Raw genomic sequence first — 24,172 nt, forward strand, 5'->3', positions numbered from 1 at the left:
GGTGTATAAGCCCACTAGCCATTTCACAGCGACCTCTATATAGTGAGTGCTTACACTACTGGGTGCAGCGCTGCAAAGCGACCTCCACTACTGCAATGCAGTAATTAGTAGGAGACTGCAAAAGGGACCCACCTACAAGCCCTCAGTCCTCTGAGTGAATTGTTTTTAGATATTTTTCACATGGTGCGGTACAGCATAGTATCTGCCACTCCAGTGGTGCTGTACCTGTGGGTTGGTGTGGTTCAGAGCCTGGGGGCTTGGTCTGGTGGCAGGGGTGCTGCTGGACCGCTGGGTTGCTCCCCCTGTGGGTGCTGCATTGCAGTGGTGGTGGTCACTGTGTAGCGCTTCACCCAGTAGAGTAGGAACCCACTATAAAGAGGTCGCTGGGAAGTGGCTAGTGGGCTTATACACCTTGATCAATAAGTATACTAAGAACCTCATGTCCATGTCTTTTTTTTTCTCCATTGTGTTATGTCTGCCCCCTCACTTGGTACCTGCACTCCCTCCCATTTGGCCCAGGTGTTTTTAATTAGCAGGAGACTGCAATAGGGACCCACCTACTAGCGCTGACTCCTCTGACTGAAGCAGTATGGTAAGGTGAATTTTTTGAGATCTGTTCACATGGTGCGGTTTTGCATGGTGTCTGCCACTCCAGTGGTGCTGTATCTGTCGGGTGGTGGCAAGGGTGTTGCTGACCTGCTGGGTCTCTCCCCCTGTGGGCACTGCTTTGCAGTGGCCGCTGTGCAACACCGCACCCAGTAGTGTAGGCACCCACTATATAGAGGTCACCTTGAAGTGGCTAGTGGGCTTGTGCACCTTGAGCAATGTGTATACTAAGAACCTCGTGTTCATTTTTGTAGATTTTGCTGAGACGCATTAGATCATTGTATTAGATTGGGATGTGAGGGTCTTTTTTTTTTCTTCTCTCCATTGAATTAAAATGAAATGTTAGGGCAGATTAGACAGACTATATCTATCCTAAGATAAAATAAAATATCATCTATGTGACCGCTCTGGCGTAGTCGGCAGGATTAGACGGACCACGTGGTCTTCTTTATTCCTATGACTGTGACTGTTAAGGTTTTTTTTACATTAACTCTACCTGCTCAGGTTCACAGAACCCTTTGGGAAAGGGCAAGTTCTAACATACTGCATGTGCCCTTCTCTCTAAGCCTTATATTATAGGGTCATCTTCTACGGTATAAGTGACCTTGCAGCTAGATGCACAGATTAAAAAAATGGTGACAGGTGCCCTTTAATCGTCCTTGCGTGAAGATTGGGGGAGTAAGAAAACAGTGGTTGAAGAAAGCAGACTGTCATGGCCGGTGGCAGAGAAGAGGAAGGAGACAAGATGACAGGAAGAGATGGGGCGAACGTTGTGATATTACGTGAACCCCCTCCTTCTTCTCTCATTTTCTGCAATGTTTGGGGGGCGGGGTAGATTAAGGCGTCCCTTGCTCTCAATGTCCCAGAATGCCCTGCTCCTGGCTTTTTCTCAAAAACTGTGTCTGGCTGTGATCCCAGATCCTGTGCCTGAGTCTCTCTCCATTTTACAGAGTCTGCAGCTCAGCTCCCTCGCTCTCACTGTGAGTACTGCAGAGGCCTGTGTGGGGGGTTTATGTCTGCAATCTCTCGAAATGTGTGATTTGCTTGGTAAATGAGGGGCTGCTAAAACCTGGGGAGGGGGGTAAGAAGATTTTTGTGACGTTGATTCAGGACCTTGAGCTTATGTCAGGGCAATAAGGGCTCTAAGGCCTTTACCGGCTATGTCAGTGAATGCAATAGCTTCTCGTATCTTTCCAGCAGATCCCCAAATCCCTTTCCTCAGAGTATAAGACGCTTTACCAACTGAGCTTACAATCTAACTGTAAGTTCATAGATGGACGCAGCAGAAGGTAAAAAAAAATAGACATGTTGACCTTTCCCTGTTCACAGAGGTCAAAGGAATGAGCAACTTAGATGCCAAGTGGCAGTGCCAGGACGTCCTATATAGCGCTGCTCTGTGGCAGGAGAGTGGAACAGCTGCTTATTATTCAGCACATCCTGACCTACAATCTTATTGTACATTACAGATGTTGTCGGTTCTGGCACAGAGGTCATCACTCTTGGCTAAAATGAGGCTTTTGGGAGCCATCAGTGTAAGAGGTGCCCACAGCCATGGGGACCATGGTAAGTGTTGTTAGACAAATCATATAACAGTAAACCCTTAACCTTCCTCTGTCCCCGCTCCCACATTACCCCACATGATCCCACATGATATGATGTCATCTCAGGATAACTTTGTCTGTCCAAGCTCCATCCACATGTTAAAGGACACGACTGTTGACGGCTCATAAACTTTTATGTTTGTATAATGACAGTAACCTCTATTACAAAAGTGTCTGACCTCTACATAAGCAATGCCGCCCCTGCTACCTCTTGTGTCACCCCCTCTACCTCATAGATTGTAAGCTCTTGCGAGCAGGGCCCTCAGTCCCATTGTGTGAAACGACTTTCTTTGTAATGTATCTCTGTCTGTATTTGAACCCTACAAATTGTACAGCGCTGCGGAATATGTTGGCGCTATATAAATAAAATTTATTATATTATTATTAAATCATATAACAGTAGGTAAAGGGCACAGAATAAGGTGGGCACAAGACAAAGAATTAGGCACTGGTAATGATATTCATGAGAATCACTTGTTGAAATGAAGTCTAGAGGACACAGAGTGGTGCACAAAAAAGGATTCAGGTGAAGGTCACACCATTTTATGAAAGTGGGAAGAGCGGGGTAGACACATATTTACTATAGGGGTAAGTTTGCAGTTAGGAATTTGGCGCTGAATTTGTCATGCAGAAAATTTCTGCTTCAGGAATTTAAAGAAGATTCTGCTTGACAAAAACAGATGAGGATTTTGACGCTGAATTTAAAGCTGATTTTGATACTAAATTTGTTGTGGAATTTGTCAAAATCCAATAACGGAATTTGGAATTTATGCCTGCCCAATAAAGACAAAATACAGTGGCACTTTTCTCCAAATTCAGCGCTGTCCATGAACTGCAGATCTGCGGGGATCTATGGCTGTCATTTCCCACATATCTAATATTGCTGACCTATGCTAGAATAGGCCATCATTATTAGAAATTGGATAACCCCTTTTACCTGTTATGTTTTTTTTTGTATCAAATGATGTGGAAATGAGATTATATAAAATATAAGTCACCTTATTAGGACTGTAAAATGCAGCTTTTTTTTTTTCTCCTGCATTTCTCCATGCCTAGGAACACTGCATTTCTGCATTATGTCGCCTCAGCTTGAAGTTCATGTAAAAGTCGTTAAAGGGATCCTATCATTTAAACACTTTTTTTTTTTTTTCTAGCTGACATGTCGGAATAGCCTTAAGAAAGGCTATTCGTCTCCTATCTTTATCAGTCACCTCCAGCCCGCCATTTGGTGGAAATACTGTTTTTTACCGGTATGCAAATGAGTTCTTTTACAGCACTGGGGGCAGGCCCTAGCGCTCAGACAGCACTGGGGGCGCCCCCAATGCTGCCAGAGAACTCCCTCCAGCGACGCCTCCATCTTCAACAGCAACTGCCTCTTCTGCATCTTCTTCTGGCTGGGGTCACACTCCGGCGCCTGTGCAGCACTCTGTCTGAGCGCTGGGGCCCCTCCCCAGTGCTGCGAAAGAACTTATTTGCATACCGGTAAAAAAAAACTGTATTTTTACCAAACGGCGGGCCGGAGGTGACTGATAAAGGTAGAAGATGAATAGCCTTTCTTAAGGCTATTCCGTCGTGTCAGCTAGAAAAAAAAGTGTTTAAATGATAGGATCCTTTTAAAGGAGTTATGCAGATCCTAAAAAGTTATCTGCAAATACATCCACACCCATGCTAAATACTGTTCCCTTGTGCACCCTTTGCTTAGCTTTATATTACTTGCTGCCCCTTGTGTCACTGTTGATTACAGGCAGTGAATCAGTGGAAAAACTACATTTCCCATTATGCATCTGCCTGCTCTCACTTTCTGTGTACCCCTCCCTTTTCCACTTTCCCTTGCAATAAAATCATTGGTAATAAATTTCTCCCACATCTGAGCTCACATACTACTGTGATGTTTTGTCTGCTGCTCACAGAGAGGGGTAGTAAGCTTGCAATCAGAACATCACTCTGAGGTCAATGACCTGAAAATACTGTAAGGTTGTGGCCCTTCCACACATTGCGGAAAAATACTTGCAGCAAAGATGCTGCAACTTTCAAAACAATCGGGGTTTTGGAAATCGCAACATATGAATTATACCTGCAAAAACGCTGACTATTTTCCTATAGGAATAAAGAAAGCAGAAAGTTTCTGTGAAAAGCGCCGTGGGAAAAACTGGGATGCGCTTTGCCGTGGTATTCCTCTAGCACTTTTTTGCTGCAGCTCGCAACTTGGAGCCTTTGCCTAAATCAGAAAAACATTGCTGAATTGAAACGGGATATATATATGGTTAGGGTATTGTCTGGGGCGAACCTACCTTTTTTGCCGCCCGAGACGGACGACAGAAACCGCCCCCCCCCCCAGGGGAGGGGGGCGGAGTGAAGGGGGCGGGGCTTGTCCTGGACTGGCTTAGGTAAGCAAAAATGTCCCCGTATAGTATATTAAAGGAAAGGCTAACCTCTCCTCCCCCATGTGCAGGTTTTGAAGCCTAAACCAAGTGTGGCTCATAACTGGCGAGAACCTATAAATACCATGTACACTTTAGATACTCCATTGCTTTTGTCTGTGTGTCCCTACCCTTGGGTCTGATTAAATCTTCAGGTTTTCTGATGCAGTTTATTGAGCCAAAACCAGATGTTGATCATACAAGTACAATATATCAGACAGGTGCTATTTCTCCTGGTTTTGGCTTTAAAACTGCAGCAGAAAACCTGAACATGGAAAGATGGATTCATGTCATATTTACAAGCAATTTTGTAACAGGTTAACCATGGCAGAATCGCTGAGAGCTAAACTGGGAATTCTGACATTTTGTCCTGTGGGTTATGAACCTACAACAGATACAATATTGCTGCGGGTTCGACAGGCTAGGCTTGCTGTCCAGAAATCACGACTGAAACTCACAATGAAAGCCAAGTGATTTTGGCTAGTTTGCTGGACCTGGTTTAAAGGATTTCATACTCGTACACATTTTCCATTTTAAAAAGTGTCTAGAAAAGGGGGTGCAAGGAAATGAATGGGGTGTGCCACAATTTTCAAGCAAAAGTATTGTTCAAAGTAAGCCAGACAAGAGAAAACTGTCTATATAAATATTGGTGCATCTTCTCCTTGCCTGGTCTGAAGTTGACAGTAATAAATCTATCTTCCCCAACTGAGTCGCAGGATTGGATAAGGAGGCCGAATATGATGAGTCAATAGTGAATAACGTGTACTGTACTACAAGTATGAGCTGTCCTTGAGCCTAGGACACTTGTAGATATGTAGGTCACACCTCTAGTTAGAAGTCATTAGTCAACAGTTGTAACAAAACCCCCTAAAAACACTGTCGTGTTTGGCAATAAAGGAGTGGCTCAGAAAGAAGCACATTAAGGTTATGGAGTGGCCTAGCCAGTCTACAGACCTTAATCCCATAGAAAACATATGATGGGAGCTGAAGCTCCGAGTTGCCAAGTGACAGCCTCAAAATCTTACTGACTTAGAGATGATCTGCAAAGAGGAGCGGACCAGAATTCCTCCTGACGTGCGCAAACTTCATCATCAGCTGAGCGCGCTAACAAGGGGTTTGCCTCCAAGTATTAAGTCTTGTTTGCCAGAGGGATCAAATACTTTTTTCTCTATGCAAAATGCTAATACATTTATACAATGTGATTTTCTGGATTTTATTTTTGATATTCTATCTCTCACTGTTACAATTAACCTACTGTTAAATTATAGACTGTTCATGTCTTTGTCAGTGGGCAAACTTACAAAATCAGCAAGGGATCAAATACTTATTTCCTTCACTGTAACCGCTATGAAACTGCTCATTATCTAACAGAATATAAATGTAACACCAGGTACAAAATATAATATTCCCCCCTATGGACAGGAATAACTGGTCTAATAGAATCATCTTTTCCATCTTTAGATGCAGTACCATATTACACCAAGCCGGCATATTTTGACCACCGGACTTTACCTCTGCCTGATATTCCCTTCCATGATAGTCTGAGCTCCCAAGAAACTGCACTTAAGGAAAAGGAAAAAGGACCTTGGAAGCAGCTGAGCCCAGAAGACAAGATAGCACGTAATGTACAGTGTGATCATGACTAGTGGTCTACAGGTTGTCATTGCAGGAAATCTGTACACCACCGTATGGCTATCGCTGGGCCGTGATTGAAAAGCTAGTCTGTTTAGATTACAGGGATCCTCAAACTGCGGCCCGCGGGCCACATGCGGCCCACCAAGCACTTCTGTCTGGGCCTGCCGACAACGCCGGCAGGCGTGCATTTGTAATGAAGCTCCTGGGGAGCTCGGGCCAGGCCATGAAGCGCACTTCACTTTACCTATTGGAGGGCACCGCTCCCGATGTCTGTGCGACCTGCTCTGCCTCCGGCCCACTATTTAAAAAGTTTGAGGACCCCTGGTTTAGAATATTGTCCTGGAAATTACAATCTTGGAAATCTTGAGTTGACACACTGTTGCTTTGGAAATTTTCAGAATTTACCTCCCAACTTTCAAAGCACAAAATCAGTTAGACCTCTAGCCACACCCATGCCCACTTTGGCTATAACCATGCCCAGCTATATCCCATTGTGCACCTTAAAGCTTAATGTCCCTTTAGTGGCCCCAACACAGTATGTCATCACTGTAAATTTTCCACACCGTATAATTCCCCCCTTTAATATGGCCCCACTGTATAATGCACCCCTTCATATGCTCCCCACTGTACAATTTACCCCAGTATAATACCCCCTTAATCATTGTTGCCAACTCCGACATGGCCAAGGTGTTTACATGCTCCCTTGGTGTGAGAGTTGTCCTTGTTTGGTTGACACTTTAACCCTTTCCTTTCTTATTTCTTCCAACAGTTTACCGCATAAAGTTTAATCTGACATACGCAGAGCTGAATAAACCGTCCAATGAGTGGAAAACTGTTATTGGTGCTATCTTGTTCTTCTTTGGTGTAACAGGACTCATAGTGTGGTGGCAAAGAGTACATGGTAAGTATACGATGAGAAATGACGCTCCTCGTTGGGTCACCTTAGAGTGGGACTGACAATGGTTTCTATTCATGTAGTGTTCCCTCCTCTTCCACACACCCTGCAAGAGGACTGGATAGCAATGCAGATTCGTAGGATGCTGGACATGCGTGTAGGGCCTATTGAAGGCTTCTCCTCCAACTGGGATTATGAGAAGAATGACTGGAAGAAATAAACCGGATCCAAGCCAACACAAACTCTCTATATACAACCTAACCGCAGTGTGTGTGTCCGTCTACTAGTTCACCAGCAGTCCACAAATAAACTGTTAATAAATTCACGTAACACGTGTGACCTTACCTTTACTTACAATCCTAAATGGGTCAATTTGTTACCCACATATGCCGTTTACTCCGGTGGTCTTTAACTTGTAGCCCTCTAGCTAATAGGAAAAAACTCCCAGTATGCCTGGACAACCTGTTGCTGCTTACCTGAATCCCAAGTACCTCTTAAAAATTTAAGCACACCACGGGAGATCCCATGTGCTAGAAATGAAGGGAAGTATAAGAAAAGATGGTCCGCTACGCTCTGGGACTACGAAATTTCATAGCTATGATTAAGGGGGCTTCCACCCCGAAATGCGGCAGCGATTTTTAGAGCACTGTTTGTTTTTCCTACCTTTTTCTAAATGTCTTTTGTCTGAAATCAGTTTTTAATATGGAGTAAATAAAGGAAGAAATTTCATAGTCCTGGAGCGTAGCGGACCATATTTTCTTATGCTTACCTATTGTTGGAAGTCCTCGTCGGTCCGGAGGCCTATCCAGCACCCCAGTGTACTACGGTGGAAGTGGTAAACAGCAGTCACTTTGTTTTTGGTAATCGATTGCTAGAAATGAAATCTATGCCAATCCAGAACTGTCAATTGTTTCAGGTGTAACTTATGCCAGTTTTCCAGTGTGTGCACATTTGTTGGGCCATGGCACTCCAAGGACACTAGAACTCTAGAAGGGGCATTTCAGACTCCCAAGCCACCTAGGAACTGGAGTAAAATTGACCTTTGAAATAGTTGCCGTTCATAGCTACCCAGGCCAAACCATAAAGACAGGGAAAATGGATGTGTCAGGCTTGGTAAAAAAAATTATTGCACAATAACAGTGCAAATGGCTTAATATATTCTGCTAGTCTTGATGCACCAGATTTATCACAGTGCCCGATAGTGAAGGATAATAGTGTTGCATTATTAGACTGTGTTGTCTAACTTTACAGCACTTATACGTAGGATTGTTTACATTAATGTATCAAAATTTTGGCACAGTGTGTACAACTTAGCCCACATTCTGTTATTCGGCACTCTCTCTCACAAAGTTGCACTTTTTTTTTTTTTTTTCAAACTAAGTTTTGGTGCAGAAATTCGAAAATCACAAGTCCTATCTTCAGGGGACTAGTTAATAGGTCCTGATCCCACTCACTAGATATTTATAATAAACATCATATGGCACCCACTGGAATAAAAGTTCTCCAATTCACTAGAGGCACAGCTTTTACAATCTATCTCCACCAATTGTGCATATTCAAGTTGGCATAATGTATACTGATGACCTTTCCACAGGATTGGACATCAGTATCTTTGAGGGTCTGACATCCAGATCCAACACAGATCAGCTGATTTGTATGGCACTCTTTCACAGGTGGCTGTGCAAGATTTAAAAAAATTGTGTGTGTATGTATATATATATATATATATATATATATATATATATATATACACACACACATAAGCACACACTCACCTGTGCTCAGTGTCCCAGATCCCTGTCCGGTTCAGTGACAACACAGGGCTTTTCTGGCCTAAGGAAAGTATAGTTAACATCCCTGTTCATTTCCTTTGGCCACTTCTGCCAGAGAAACCTCAGGGCCTGAGACAGCAGGAACAGGTGAATGTGTTTTTTGTTTTTGTGTTTATTTCACCTTTCCTGCCTTCTTGCCGCAATAATAATATATCCCGGACAATCCCTTTAACTTGTATAAGAGCAGAGCCACTTGGACAACCTTTTTAATTTTTTGACTGAAGTACCTCCCCCTGCCATATATCCAAATCTGGTCAGATATCCAGGAGACAAAAAAATATGTAAAGGCATTTTAATGAAACTTTTATTATACAGAAAATAAAAAAGTAAAAAAAAACAAATAAAAAAAAAAAAACCCACACAAAAAAAAGGGAGTCTGAACTGTAAGGCCCCGTTCCCACGGTGTAATGCACCGCTTATTTAGACACGTAAACATGTGTCAGAGCGAGGCGCTTCAAAACAGATCCCATTGACTTCAATGGGTGCCGGCTTACACGTGCTACACATTGAAATCAATGGGAGGCTTTATAACATTGATTTCAATGGGTAGTGTGCGTAAGCCAGCACCCATTGAAGTCAATGGGATCTGTTTTGAAGCGCCTCGCTCTGACACGTTTTTACGTGTCTAAATGAGCGGAGCGTTACTCCATGGGAACGGAGCCTTAGTTGAGTCAGATGGTCAAGGTTCATGTGAATAAAGGCATTTCTCAGGATCCTGATCAGTTCCTCCATTACTGAGATGTTTATTAACTTATATCTCAGCGGCAGCTATCAGGAAGCAGAAAAAAATAAGTTTTATTCAAATGAACCCTGACTATAGTTCAATAGGGACTGAAGCCAAACTCCTTTTAAGTAGAAGTAATACAATACAATAAAGAAAACATCAAATGAAATAAAGACAGACAGGAGTAATATGTTACAGAGGTTATGTTTATTAATTTGACAATGGAATCTGTTGATGTGAAATGATTATGGTTAAGATCTTTATGCTAATGCAGATAAATAAGAAAAACGCTCCTAGAAATATTATTGGAAAAACCAATCAATCACTCGCTTATCAAATCTGCTAACTTTCCCAGGGCTGGACGGATGAAGATCATTCCACTAGGTAAATGCAACCTGGACTATAGATAGAGTTAATGGGCTGCAGCCACCACTAGAGGGAGTGAACGATTCATGAGTTGAACTTGCAGAACTATCACATTATACAGTAATGGCTGCAGGGAGCCATTTATACAGAGGATGTGGAGCCTCGACCACCATACAGAATAAAAGAGATGAAATGTAAAGGTGAGAATCAAGAAGCCAAATTTTTTTTTTCAATTTATGCAGAATACAAAAAACTATATTTTGTATAATTTTATTATCTCTTAGACCGAGTCAGAAACTCTAACCATTAGGTTACAGGAACATAGCAGAGCCCTGCACGTGATCATGAAAAATGGACTTTAGTTCACAGCCAAGTGCATATCCGAAAGTAGTTAGATTTCACGGATCTATTCAGTGATCAGTGAACGTGACCTGTTATAAGGATATTCTATTATTTTTTTTTAATCAGCTTGTTCATACAGATGGGCAAGTTAATAGATCCATTAAAGTCTAAGGGGTAGTGTAATGGCCGTTAATACAATTCACCTGTCGTGTGAACAAGCCCTTACTCCACTAGATGGGAATATTAGGATATGTTCAGGTGTTTAATAAAATGACATCTTAAAGGGAGTCTGTCAGCAGGAAAATCGGTAACTAATGCCAGTACCTTGGAGAACTAGTTCTACACTTTCCAGAGATGCCTTTCTTATTCTGCCATGCAGATTCATTTTCATGGACGTGTTTTATTCTTATACAAATTAGCTGAAAAGTGCTTTTAGGCTAAACCCCCATGGAACGACCTGCAACAATAAAGTGCTGCGGGAAAAACCGCGGCGGCAACTCATCGGCATTCTTCCCGCAGCGCTTTAAACAGAAAGTTTGTGGAGTTTTCCTCCGCGGACTTTCTGTTACAATTAAAATCTATGGGAAACCGCTTGCATTTCTGTAGATGATTGACCGTGCTGGTTTTGGAAATGGCGGCGTGTCTATGTCATGGTTTTTACCGCAAAGAGGGCATGGGATTCGAACTTTGCAGTTACTGTAAAACGCTGCGATTTATTCTCCTACCAGGACTGGTTATCTAGAACAAAGGGTGAGGAGAAGTAATGCCCGCTAAGTCTAAGGACCATATTGAGAAACGCAGCTAAAAATGTTGAGGGAACAAAAAGTTTTTTTCCATAGTGTTTTTACAGCATTTTCTCTGCATTTTGTTTTCCTTATTAAATCCATAAGGAAACTACAAAAGATTTTGCAGGTAAAATTGACATGGTGTGTTTTTGAAGATGGAGCTTTTCCGCAGTGGGTTTTTTTTCTGTGATGTGTAGATGTGATTAGCAGGAATCCCATTCACTTTGATACTTTGGTATTGGAATTGCAGCGTTATTTTCCACTGTGTTTCCGCTTTAGTGTAAAGCCCTTTTCAGCTAATCTGTATAACTCTGACTTTTATGAAAATGGAGCCACAACGCAGAATAAGAAAGGCATTTCTTGAAAGTGTAGAAGCCATCCAAAAGATATGGTACTATCTGATATTGCCTTCCTGCTGACAGACTCCCTTTACAGGGGTTGACCACGAATATTTGATCTGTGTGGGCCATCAGCCAACCTCACCTAAGTTATTTGTGGCAACATCTGACATCAATACTACACATAGCTGGATCTGTGCCCCGTTTAGTTCACTATACAGGTAAGCCAAATGCTTCAAAAATCACTGCTTGTCACTATGATTGTCACAAGTGCCCCAAAGAGATTATCATTAATGACCAAATTCCTGGTCAATACCTTTTAGGATGACGACACACATCGGATAGAATGTATCTGCCACCACTACTCACAGTATACCACAATTATTAAGGGAATCGCCTCTTTATGCAAAACTGGTGAGCAGGTAGGAAAATGGATGATCAACACTGTTTTACACAAATGGTTATATGACATATGTGCTACATCTGTGCCAGAAAACTGCCTTGATAACTTTAATAAGCGTCATCCACTGCACTAGTATAGTGAAGAGCTTCATTATTCTGAACCAAAGCCAGGAGTGAATATAGCAGGAAGTACAAGTACAAGGACTTCCTTTATATTTCCCAAACCTTTTCAAGCTACTCCTGGCTTTGGCTCAAAATACAGCAACTAAATCTGCACCAAAAATGCAAACGTTTTTCTTGTATAAAGTTTAATAAATCCTCCCCAATGTGTGTCTTCAACCTAAAGGCGATATATTCTGTTAACAGTGGTCTCCAAGCTGTTATAAAACTACAATTCCCTGCATGCTCTGCAGGCCCCTGGTTGTAGGATTCAGAGATACATAGATAGAAATGACTTATAGAATTTTCCACTCAGTACCCAGATTAAATATGCCAGGCTATTTGTAAGGACGATAATATATTATATAATATAATAGAATTATAGCGCCCTCCAAAGAGTAACTAAGGGCACTGCCGTTATTGATTGGAATCGCAGTAAAATCCAAATTTATGCTTAAAAACACACGCAAAAGACACACACTGCTGCACCGATACAATGCAGGTAAGATTTGCTTTCATTTTTTTTTCTTCCTTGCTATTTTTAAGCCACTTTATCCACTACCTGAAAATATTGTAAAATTTTTAGGTGGTCTATGTATTCAGGTGTATGATCTGGTACCTCAAGTAGATCTTAGAATAGAAAGGGCCCTTTCAGGAATAAGTTCACCCCACTATCCACTCTCTCTATACCTGTGCAGAAGGGCCCGACTCATGTTGACCTGTTTAATCCTAGAAAAGGATGGATCTCCCAACACCTGGTTTCCTAATATTTCAATGTCTATGGAGAAGGGGTCTCTGCCTCAGGAGAAAGGTCACTAAATTATAAAAGTGCTGTCCAGAGGGTAAACAAAATTTTTTTTTATTAAACAAAAGACAAAATAAGTTATACCTAACCACCTCCCCCCCCCCACTCCTCATAATGCAGATCTAAAATTTCAGGGGGGAACTGACTAGTCTGTGCCTGACATCTCTAACACACAGAAGCTGGATCTCCGTTGGAGCCTGTGAGGTTCAGAGATAGCAGATAGTAGAAGATAGTGAGGGCAGCATCAAATAAGCAGAAATGGAGCGACAAGGTCTAATATTTTAACCAATTCTTTTTGGTTTTTGTTCTTAAAATAAGCTGTTTGAAAAGCTTTTTGGAGGGGCTCCATATACTTTACAGAGTAGAGGGAATGGTGGTTCCCCCACTAAAAACAAAACTAGACAAGACCATACACTTACAGAATTCCCCAAATGATATCTCTATGGGTGCCAGCAGTCTGACCTCTTGCCATCAGTTGGGGAAGTTGCTTTACAAAAGGAAGTTACCTATCCCTTTCGGTGAACAATCCCTTAATACTCAAAAGAGTCCTTTTACAGTAAACAAATCCCATCTTCAGCATCTGCTTCCCCTAAAAGTTGTCTAAGTGGCAGGTAACGCTGCTGCCAGACAACATAATGCCTGCTAAGGACAGCAGGTGCCCCCTGAAATAGAGGGACTTGCATTGCATTGTCGATGCATTAAAGACATTACAAACATCTAGGATGTGGCTGAGGATATGCAGTCATTTCCAACCTAAACAGAAAGTGTGGAAAAAAAAATAAAATAAAAAAAAAGAAATAAAACTATTTATTTTAGATACAGATTTACGGATCTGATCCACAGAACAGAGACTTACGATAAACAAATGGTTAACAAAGGTTCTGAATCTGCCTGCAAGGAATCCCAATTGTTTTATTAGAGTTTTGCGCTGTCATTGGGACATCCTGTACAATGAATAAAGGGGAGGGGGGGGGGGGAGATAAGACATTCTTTGACACTAAAACTCCCCTCCCCCACCTCTTCCTTCCACCTTTCAGCTGTATCCAGATCCAGTGGCTGACAGTCTATCTGCGGATGATGTAGGATGCTAGGAGGGCAGCTCCAGCAAGTGTCACACCAGTAAGCAACCACCTCCCAAAGCGTTCCTGGCTCCTCCTAGATTTGGCTGCAGCGTCGCTTCCATAAAGACTGACAAAAGCTTCCTGTGGGGAAGGAAAAGAAGGTTAATAAAACACTGGTCTCTTAGACTGGGTTCCCTCCCCACCACACACCAATGAGTTCTGAATTGTCGACACTCCCAAACAGATTAGTTGAGCTCCTTATACAGGAGGCAGGTAGTAGTCCACATCAGATGACTGAGCTTAATACCAACAATTACTAAAATGGAAATGAACAGCGCAAGCTACAGACGCTAAACCTGCAGAGAATTCTAGAAGATTTCAGCTCTGCCAGCAGTATGTGGGATAATAGTGATAACCTGTCTAAATGTCATCTTTATAGAATGAACCCAGAGGTTATTAGGCAGGAAAGGATTCGTGACCACGTCTTCTGACCCGCTCTCCCTGTGCTGGAATGTCCCCGGCCTTATTAAGAACTGTTTACATGTGGCGAACTGCGGAGCTGCTGGCTATGTCCAGACATGAATCCCTGTTATGTTCTCAGGAGTGTCCCCAGCCAGGAGGTGAGGAGAAGACAATGACATTCTTCACATTGCTCAGTGACTACTCACCATTGTAAAGACAACCTTAGCAACAAGCCTGTAGCAAAGGTGAGCAGCTAACCCCAGGAGCTCCCAGCCAGGTGGACCTTGTACCACATTTTACATCATTTTACTATTGAGTAACTCTGAGAAAACTTTCTCTATATTGCCACATAATACCTTACCAAATAGTCATATTAAGAGCTGCTCTGATATTCTGTAAGCATCTTAAAGAGGACCTGGCACCAAGCAGAAAAAGCTGAAGAAAAGAGATCATTTGATTATTGTAGTTCCCCTGGACAAATTAGGGCTCGTTCACACGGGTGACGCGGGGAGCCGGGTCACTCTCAGGTCAAAACCCGCCTGCCACGACCGTCGTTGCTGCCGCGGAATCCGCCTGAAGAAAGGGCAGCTCGCTTCTTTTTTCCGCTATCAGCAACATGCATCACCATTGTATGGAGGCGGATTTTGAGGCAAAATCCGCTGTCAAAATCCCCCTCCTTGCCCCCGTGTGAACTAGCCCTTAGTGGTTTCCTTTTAAAATCTGCCCACCCATTCAGTAGATATGACCCCTGGAAGATTACGTGTAAACTAGCTCTGGTTCTCTAGGAAATAAGTAAAAGGTCCCCACCGACATGGAGAATCAGAGATAGATAGATAGATAGATAGATAGATAGATAGATAGATAGATATGAGAGAGGGGATAGATAGATAGATAGATAGATAGATAGATAGATAGATAGATAGAATATAATCAGAGTTATAATATTCCAGGGCCATATCTACTAAATTGGTGGGAGATTCTGTCCAGGAGAATGGTAAGCATCAGCTCATGTATTTTACTCAGCATTTCCTACTTGGTGACAGGTATTCTTTAAATCCCTTTTACTCTTGTTGGTTAATGTCTCACTGGCTGCTAAGTCGAACTTTGGACAATATAATGTTGAAAAGCGGCCCCCACTATTTATAGCTAACAGCCATATTCACAAGTAACTACTTTTAGCTATATGACATTCTCGCCTCCAATGGCACTTAAAGCAAAAGCTTACGTTTCTTCATGTTTGTCCTACCTATATACTGTATCTCACCTCCCACAATGCCCGGGTCTCTTTACACTTTCCCCAAAGAGTTTCATACCAATGCATTACACAACAGGATTAGACAAATCCATTTATATAGTGTAAAAGGTGTTGTCTCAAGTATCCCCTGATATGAAAGTTTGGGGAAAAAAAAAAAAAAAAAAATCAGGCATGTGAGATTTCGGTATTCCCTATTCCTTGCTCTCACGTTGCAGGTTTCTCCCCACATTGAGAGAACGTACAAACTTAGTTGTGGCAAGTGTCATCGTATATGCTGTGGGGGGATTACAGTGAGGAGAGATTTCTGTCGAAAGATTTAGTGTGCAGAACCAAAATCAAGTAAAATGGTCTGTCATAAAGATATAAGCTATCAACTTTAGTGAAGGAAATGTTTGAGTTATCCACTCCCTTTAGGTCTTCAGCTGTGTCACACCAGCAATACGGCTCTGAGACTAATACTGCGCCTTGTGTGCAAACAGAGTCAATTTCTCACTACATTCCCATAAGACTCACATTAAACTTTCTCATAAGAAGGATTAGAGAAACTGACATCATGCCCACACTAGATGCTGTGTCAGTTGTAGCGTCAGATTGTTAGTCACATGATACCATTAAGGGTAAGAAAGGGCCAAATAACACTAATGTAGGGTATTCAGCGTTGCCAGGTTCACTCTTTTGCCAGGTGTCTGTTCTTTACACAGACTGGTAAAATAGCGAACACCAATGGACCCCACTGACTACAAAAAGGTCCATTTGGAAGTTCCGATTATTTTTTTTTAAAAAGTGAATCTAACAATTTTCATGCCTATTCTGATGCGTTTTCACCATCTCAGTACACATGAAATACGTGCTAATCCAATTTCCATGCATACTTATAACAACCACACATGGTTACTGCTCACCCAGCCTCCATTTGTTTGTATCCATGGTCCTAAAGCTGTGTCCAAATAGGTGGCCATCCATTCGATAATCCTAGGTATCAGAACTTCCATTTCCTTGTTTGCACTTTCAAAGCAAAGCGCCCCCCCAAAAGAGAAAAAAGCCACAATACGTCCCCAGTTTATACCGTCTCTAAACAGCTCCTGCACCACCTGCTCAAAGCTCTGATATGCAGTTCCCAGGGTAATGTGCAGCTGGCAAGTGAGGTCACTGAACGCCCTGCGATACCTCAATTCAAACTCTTCTGAGGCCTCCAGCAGTGTCTGCAGAACATCGTCCGCCATAACTCCCTGCAGGGGTGCCGCGCCTTGGACATTGGCCTGGACAGTGGGCGATGATGTTCCATTCTGCAGTATCCCAGGCTCAAAATCACTGCAGCAACTTGGATTAAAGCCTTTTTGTGAGAGTTTTTTGCATATAAAGTTTTGTACAAGATTCTTATTGCCTCCGTCCATCCTCAGGAGTGAGATCATATCATGTCCTGGGAAACAGAGGCATCAGCTGAACACCGCACCACATGGAAGCAGAAAGATGAATGAAGAGGTGCCAGGCGCTGTGGATCTAGGGTTCCCAGTGCAAGAACACGATGGCCATCACTCAACCTTGATCTCAGTAAACCTTCATAACTGGAAACTCACGGGAGAACGGAGATCATCTGCAGAAAGAAAGACAAAGAGGAGCATCAAAAAGATGAATAGAAGAACATTACAGCCATCAGCTTATACAGAAGCAACAGTCTGTCTCTCCTGCCCACTGCAGAACTGAGTCTATCCTAAATCAGGCCCTTAGGATGGAGCACAAATATTCATACCGTATACCTTGGGTGGGACTTCCTTTTGTGCTCAGAGTCACGCCCTGCAATGAATGCACAAGGTATGAGCTGCCAAGAAGAATGGAGGAAGGGAACACTGTCCCCTACATATTAGAATGTGATAACAATAGGATACTGCCCCCTATGTGCAAGAATAGAACAACCAAAATATAGCTCCCTATGTACAAGAATATAACCAAGAAGATACTGGCTTCTACAGTCCTATGAAAAAGTTTGGGCACCCCTATTAATCTTAATCATTTTTAGTTCTAAATATTTTGGTGTTTGCAACAGCCATTTCAGTTTGATATATCTAATAACTGATGGACACAGTAATATTTCAGGATTGAAATGAGGTTTATTGTACTAACAGAAAATGTGCACTATGCAATAAACCAAAATTTGACCGGTGCAAAAGTATGGGCACCTCAACAGAAAAGTGACATTAATATTTAGTAGATCCTCCTTTTGCAAAGATAACATCCTCTAGTCGCTTCCTGTAGCTTTTAATCAGTTCCTGGATCCTGGATGAAGGTATTTTGGACCATTCCTCTTTACAAAACAATTCAAGTTCAGTTAAGTTTGATGGTCGCTGAGCATGGACAGCCCGCTTCAAATCATCCCACAGATGTTCAATGATATTCAGGTCTGGGGACTGGGATGGCCATTCCAGAACATTGTAATTGTTCCTCTGCATGAATGCCTGAGGATTTGGAGCGGTGTTTTGGATCATTGTCTTGCTGACATATCCATCTCCGGCGTAACTTCAACTTCGTCACTGATTCTTGAACATTATTCTCAAGAATCTGCTGATACTGAGTGGAATCCATGTGACCCTCAACTTTAACAAGATTCCCGATGCCGGCATTGGCCACACAGCCCCAAAGCATGATGGAACCTCCACCAAATTTTACAGTGGGTAGCAAGTGTTTTTCTTGGAATGCTGTTTCTTTTTGGACGCCATGCATAATGCCTTTTTTTATAACCAAACAACTCAATCTTTGTTTCCAAAATGAAGCTGCCTTGTCCAAATGTGCTTTTGCATACCTCAGGCGACTCTGTTTGTGGCATGCTTGCAGAAACGGCTTCTTTCTCATCACTCTCCCATACAGCTTCTCCTTGTGCAAAGTGCACTGTATTGTTGACCGATGCACAGTGACACCATCTGCAGCAAGATGATGCTGCAGCTCTTTGGAGGTGGTCTGTGGATTGTCCTTGACTGTTCTCACCATTCTTCTTCTCTGCCTTTCTGATATTTTTCTTGGCCTGCCACTTCTGGGCTTAACAAGAACTGTCCCTGTGGTCTTCCATTTCCTTACTATGTTCCTCACAGTGGAAACTGACAGGTTAAATCTCTGAGACAACTTTTTGTATCCTTCCCCTGAACAACTATGTTGAACAATCTTTGTTTTCAGATCATTTGAGAGTTGTTTTGAGTAGCCCATGATGCCACTCTTCAGAGGAGATTCAAATAGGAGAACAACTTGCAATTGGCCACCTTAAATACCTTTTCTCATGATTGGATAGATCTGGCTATGAAGTTCAAAGCTCACTGAGGTTACAAAACCAATTTTGTGCTTCAGTAAGTCAGTAAAAAGTAGTTAGGAGTATTCAAATCAATAAAATGATAAGGGTGCCCATACTTTTGCACCGGTCAAATTTTGGTTTAATGCATGTTGCACATTTTCTGTTAGTACAATAAACCTCATTTCACTCCTGAAATATTACTGTGTCCATCAGTTATTAGATATATCAAACTGAAATGGCTGTTGCAAACACCAAAATATTTAGAACTAAAAATGATTAAGATTAATAGGGGTGCCCAAACTTTTTCATAGGACTGTATATACAAGATTATAACTATGATAATACTGCCTACAAGAAAATAACTATTTTATACTGCCCCGTATGTATAAAAATATTACTACTACCATAAAACTGCTTTCTATTTCTGCAAGATAATAGCTACTAATATACTGCCTACAAAAACATAATACTGCTCCATGTGTACATTAAAAATACTACAATACTAAACCAGTGATTCACAATTAGGGTGCCGTGACAACCCAGTGGGGGAACAGCCACATGCCCCCTTTTGACTACATTGACAGCAACCTAAATAGAACAATACATTAGGACTTTAGCTTCCTGTTATATTACTCAGACATCAGCTAGTGATACCTACTGAAGACCTGCTGCATCCAACTGCAGAGGAGGGGGAGCACAGCGCACTGGAGAGGGAGGATGGGAAAGTGGAGTTTTGATATTTACAGCACAACTACAGTGTGGGGCCATTGGAGGACTTTATTAGGTGTGTGGGGGCAAGTGGGGAGTATTAGTAAGTGTCTGAGAGGCACTAGGTACCATGTGGTGGTCCACTGGGAAGCATGAGACCATGTGTGGCCACTGAGCTTGGTGATGGTAAAATGTGGATTTTTGTATGTGCTGTGTGGAAAGTATAGGATGGAGTAGCTTGGAGGATTTATTCACACGGTGCAGTTGTGATGCCGTTATGATGGCATCAAAACTATAACAAAAAATACATGCAGTCATTTCAAAGGCTGCCCTTAAAAAGGGGTGCCCTGAGGATTTTTTTTTTCCACTAATGGTTCCCAGAGTCTGAAAAGGTTGGAAAACACTGTATTAAACCTGTGTGTGCAAGAATAATACAAGTATAATCCTAAACCTATGTACAAGGATATAACTATAAAGCTAAACATGCTGTATGTAGAACACTAAACGGATAGCTACTGGAATTTCTATATCTGAAAATAAAAATCTAATTAATGAGCAATTTCCATAACTTCTATATGACGATTCAGTCACCAGATCACATGATATGTCTTCCATAAGGCAAATTCCAAGTAAGTGATTCAGAAAGTTAACATCCTGAGATGACTGAATCATAAGAACAGAAAGCGGTATCGTAGGGAACAACTAGTGCTAAGTGCACCGTGGCCCAGTAAAGTTATTAGACATCTACCACCATTGGGCTCTATGCACAAAGCACATTCTCAGAGCCTCCACATGGCAAAGCGGCCAATTCAAGCACTCACAAGCTGCTATAAAGGCACAAATGCAACACTCAGCCAAGTCGGGCATTCAGCCAACAGCTATCTAAAGTGTACGGTCAGTTTAAAAGGATATTCCTAATCTCAGTATTTATGGCTACAGCCATAGGATAGGCTATAAATACCTAATAGACTTTTGGGAAAGGATGGGGGCCTGTTCTTAAGACAGATTCAGCTCCCAAAGGCGAGACCTATGATCTAGCCATACATACTGTGACGGGAGTACACAGTATATACACAGTATGTACACAGTATGTACACAGTCCTGAGTAGCAGTATAGTGACTAGATGTTTCAGCAGGACTTGCAGCTCAGGTGATATGAGAAGACTGAGCTGAAATAAAAAACTTTACCTAGATTCTACTGAAATCTATGGCAATCCACAGTGGCAATAGATAGACATGGTGCTCCAGAGGTGCATTTGATGGGGTCCTCAGCTATGAGTGATATTCCTATCTGGAAGCCCCCCTATTAGCTCAGTGATGTGCAATCTGCTGCAACAATAAATCAACCAAGATACTGGGACTTAGAGTGTTACAACAGCTTGAAAGCTAAGATTGCAAAATCCTCTCTTTAATGGGATGTCTGACACCAGAAAAAAAAATAATGGAATAAAAAAATATATATAAAAATACGCAATACTTACCAGTACAATCCCCAGTTGCTCCACCAGGATCTATTTTCTGACCCCCTATGGCACATAGGAAACAATAGCTCAGCCAACCAATGGCCACAGCACTGACCTGCCAAGTCATTGGTTGAGCGGTATTTTCCTGTATATTGAGTGGGATCAGAAGGCAGAGACCTGTGGGAATTACAGAACTGGCACAATGGACAATTGATGATGCGGGTCATTTTTGTCAATTCGTTTTCCCTTTAGACAACCTCTGACGATGGGTGAAGTTTTAGACTTGGCTCGGCCCCTTCATGAGGCCATACTGTAAGGGTCTTTGTTCTATCACGAGGGGCTTTACTTTCCTCTATAGCACCATTTATGAACCAGGGGTCCTTCAGCTATAATCAGGTGTTCCCCAGAACACAGCAACAACACAACCTGTCACTTATAGAATAGGTACAGTAAGCTTATAGAGGATACATCATAAGTCACACATTATCTGATTCGCCTGATCAATTTGGGGTTTTTCTTTTTTAAAAATCTTGTCCACGCATTCAAAAGATAAGGAAAGTGGAAGGTGATAGCTCGAAATCTTATGTTTTTCTATGAGGAAAATGGAGAATCAGATTTAGTTTACACACAATCTCCCAGGGGCCATATCTTTTCAATAGGTGGTCCCAATTTAAAAGGCAGAACAGATTGTTCAGGGGAACCACAAGAATGAAAAGGTGCATGTTATTTGACATTTTCTACATGGTGAGAGTCCTCTTTAAGATGCAGAACAAAGCAGATATGATATCTGAGCCATATCACAGTATATAGCATGGACAGGACTTACAGAATACTTTACCGCCCCCTGCACTAAACTTGTTTAAGCAGAGAATGGTCTCCCCTATAGTAATAAAGTCAGGAATCACATTAGGGAACAAATTAAAGGGGTCAGCTGTTAGAACAGACCTCAGTGTGTCAGATCAATGGACCCCTCGTGATCTGGAGAACAGGTACTGGAAAGCTCCATGTGAATAAGCCACTGGTATACATGTATGGCCAATGCTCCAGTCCCCATTCACATGAAGGATTCAGGGGCCCCTCTTAGGATTGTCTTATCTGAGACCCCTCATTCTTCTGCTTGCAAGAGTTTCCACCATCAGCAATGTGACACCTAAACCCTTTAATGGATGAGCGCTGTGCAATACTACATGGGAATTATTGTGATCCTATGGCCAGTGATAGTAGCAGATAGCAGGACCCCAACAATATGGACTCATGTAAAGTAGAATAAGTAATATCCACACACACACACCCATGCAGGTAGATAGACTAGTACATACCCCACACAGTACAAGCTGGTACAAGGCAGAGGACTATCATATACGGAGCATAATCTCAGTTACATGACACACACCCATTATAAATATGTATACACACCCCGGACACGGACACATACAGGGAAGGAGGAGTCCCCGGGATACTCACACAGCAAAGGCCCTGCTGGGCTTCCCGTCTGTCACTCGGAGGCCACCTAGCTCTCTCACTGCCCCCACAGACTCTTCTTGTCCCCTGCAGCTCAGACCCCTTTCCCTTGGTGACCCTACACAACCAATCAGGCAGCGCAGCTGTGAAAGGGCCGTTGCCCTGGCAGCACCCCAGAGAACTGAGCACGCACAGCATTAGTGGACTACGTTTCCCGACATGCTTTGCTTCTTGACGTCAGCCACACGCATGTACCGTACCAAGTGCGAGAACGGGAATATACGTAAGATGAGAAAAAGGCTGCGTCATGCCCCGGGGTAGCCATTTTGTCGTAGACCCAGAGCGTACTTACTTCTTACGTAATTTCCCGTGAAGAGATTTTAGAGCAGTGATTGAAAATTGTGCTTGTAAATATACGTGGTGGAGCAATAGGGGAAGCTGTAGAGTAAATTCATATTGACCCCTTTTTTTTATTTCTAATTTTTGAACCCCCACTTTTCAAACCCCATAATGTTCTTATTTTCTGTTCACGGTGCCATATTAGCGCCTATTGTTTGTAGGAATAATTGTATATCATAATGGTACCATTTCATATTCCATATCATGTACTTAGAAGCTGTAAAAAAAAATTACAATTGGGGAGGGGGATTGAGAATTACATTTGTGTGACTTTCTTAGGGTTTTCGTTTTCCGGCATTCACTGTGCAGCTAAAATTACACATCAGCTGTATTAGGGTGCATTCACACTACGTTTCCTGAAGCTTATTCTGAACATAAAACATGTTCAGAATAAGTGGCGTATAAAGCAGCTCCATTCATTTCTATGGGAGCCGGCATACGAGCGCTCGCCATAGAAATGAATGGGCTGCTTCTTTCACTACGAGCACTCCCGTTGAAGTGAATGGGAAGTGCCGGCGTGTACGGCTCGGCATGAGCAGAGCTTGCCGTATACGCCGGCACTTCCCATTCACTTCAATGGGACTGCTCGCAGTGAAAGAAGCAGCCCATTCATTTCTATGGGGAGCGCTCGTATGCCGGCTCCCATAGAAATGAATGGGAAGTGTTCGGCAGCCCTGCTGTAATGCCGACGTGTACGGCTGTGATACACGCTGGCGTTACGTAGTGTGAATGCAGCCTTAGATGGATCAGTACGATTCTCGGGATACCAAATTTATACATACCTCCCAATCATCCTGGATTCTGTGGGACAGTCCCAGATTGTGGATACTGTCCTGCGGTCCCAGTCGGCAGGAGGTATGTCCCGTATTCAACTCATCTGTGTCCAGAGAGGACGCAGATGAGTTGAACACAATGATGAGACATAGCAAAAAAACAAGTCAGCCACACAATTGTACAAAAATATAAAAGATAACTTTTATTAAATACTACTAAAATAGTATAACAACATGACACATGTAAATAATGCAGGGATTACAGAGGGGTAGACAAGACTACATGTACTAATATGTTAACATAAGGATATGAAATGGATGGCTCCATGAACATGATTATATAAAAGGCAAACAAACCATGAGGTTTAAACAGCTTAATAATAAGGCAAAAGTGTAAAGACAC

General features: G+C 42.3%; 2 protein-coding genes across 2 annotated transcripts; one reads left to right on the forward strand and one right to left on the reverse strand.

Annotated features, from left to right (window-relative positions):
- Positions 1 to 1,429: 1,429 nt before the first annotated feature.
- Positions 1,430 to 7,482, forward strand: COX4I2 (cytochrome c oxidase subunit 4I2). Its single transcript, XM_075276886.1, has 5 exons — positions 1,430 to 1,586; positions 2,073 to 2,169; positions 6,089 to 6,247; positions 7,032 to 7,163; positions 7,241 to 7,482. Exons 1-5 carry the CDS (start codon positions 1,464 to 1,466, stop codon positions 7,375 to 7,377), a joined length of 648 nt encoding a protein of 215 aa, XP_075132987.1. The 5' UTR covers positions 1,430 to 1,463; the 3' UTR covers positions 7,378 to 7,482.
- A 2,432-nt stretch (positions 7,483 to 9,914) lies between these two features.
- BCL2L1 (BCL2 like 1) lies at positions 9,915 to 22,808 on the reverse strand. The gene is made up of 3 exons (XM_075276888.1): positions 22,601 to 22,808; positions 16,591 to 17,282; positions 9,915 to 14,112 (listed from the first exon to the last, which is right to left on the reverse strand). Exons 2-3 carry the CDS (start codon positions 17,098 to 17,100, stop codon positions 13,975 to 13,977), a joined length of 648 nt encoding a protein of 215 aa, XP_075132989.1. The 5' UTR covers positions 17,101 to 17,282; positions 22,601 to 22,808; the 3' UTR covers positions 9,915 to 13,974.
- Positions 22,809 to 24,172: the final 1,364 nt, after the last annotated feature.

This window comes from Leptodactylus fuscus, chromosome 6 (assembly GCF_031893055.1).
Source record: "Leptodactylus fuscus isolate aLepFus1 chromosome 6, aLepFus1.hap2, whole genome shotgun sequence".
Lineage (NCBI taxonomy): Eukaryota > Metazoa > Chordata > Amphibia > Anura > Leptodactylidae > Leptodactylus > Leptodactylus fuscus.

Bases quoted from the DNA above. Each gene is read 5' to 3' on its own strand.
- COX4I2 (XM_075276886.1), top strand. From the start codon at position 1,464: ATGTCCCAGAATGCCCTGCTCCTGGCTTTTTCTCAAAAACTGTGTCTG. The intron at 2,170-6,088 runs GTAAGTGTTGTT...TTCCATCTTTAG, and splicing joins CCACAGCCATGGGGACCATG to ATGCAGTACCATATTACACC. The intron at 6,248-7,031 runs GTAATGTACAGT...TTCTTCCAACAG, and splicing joins CCCAGAAGACAAGATAGCAC to TTTACCGCATAAAGTTTAAT.
- BCL2L1 (XM_075276888.1), bottom strand. From the start codon at position 17,100: ATGATCTCACTCCTGAGGATGGACGGAGGCAATAAGAATCTTGTACAA. The intron at 14,113-16,590 runs GTGAGCAGTAAC...CCTTCCCCACAG, and splicing joins TACAAACAAATGGAGGCTGG to GAAGCTTTTGTCAGTCTTTA.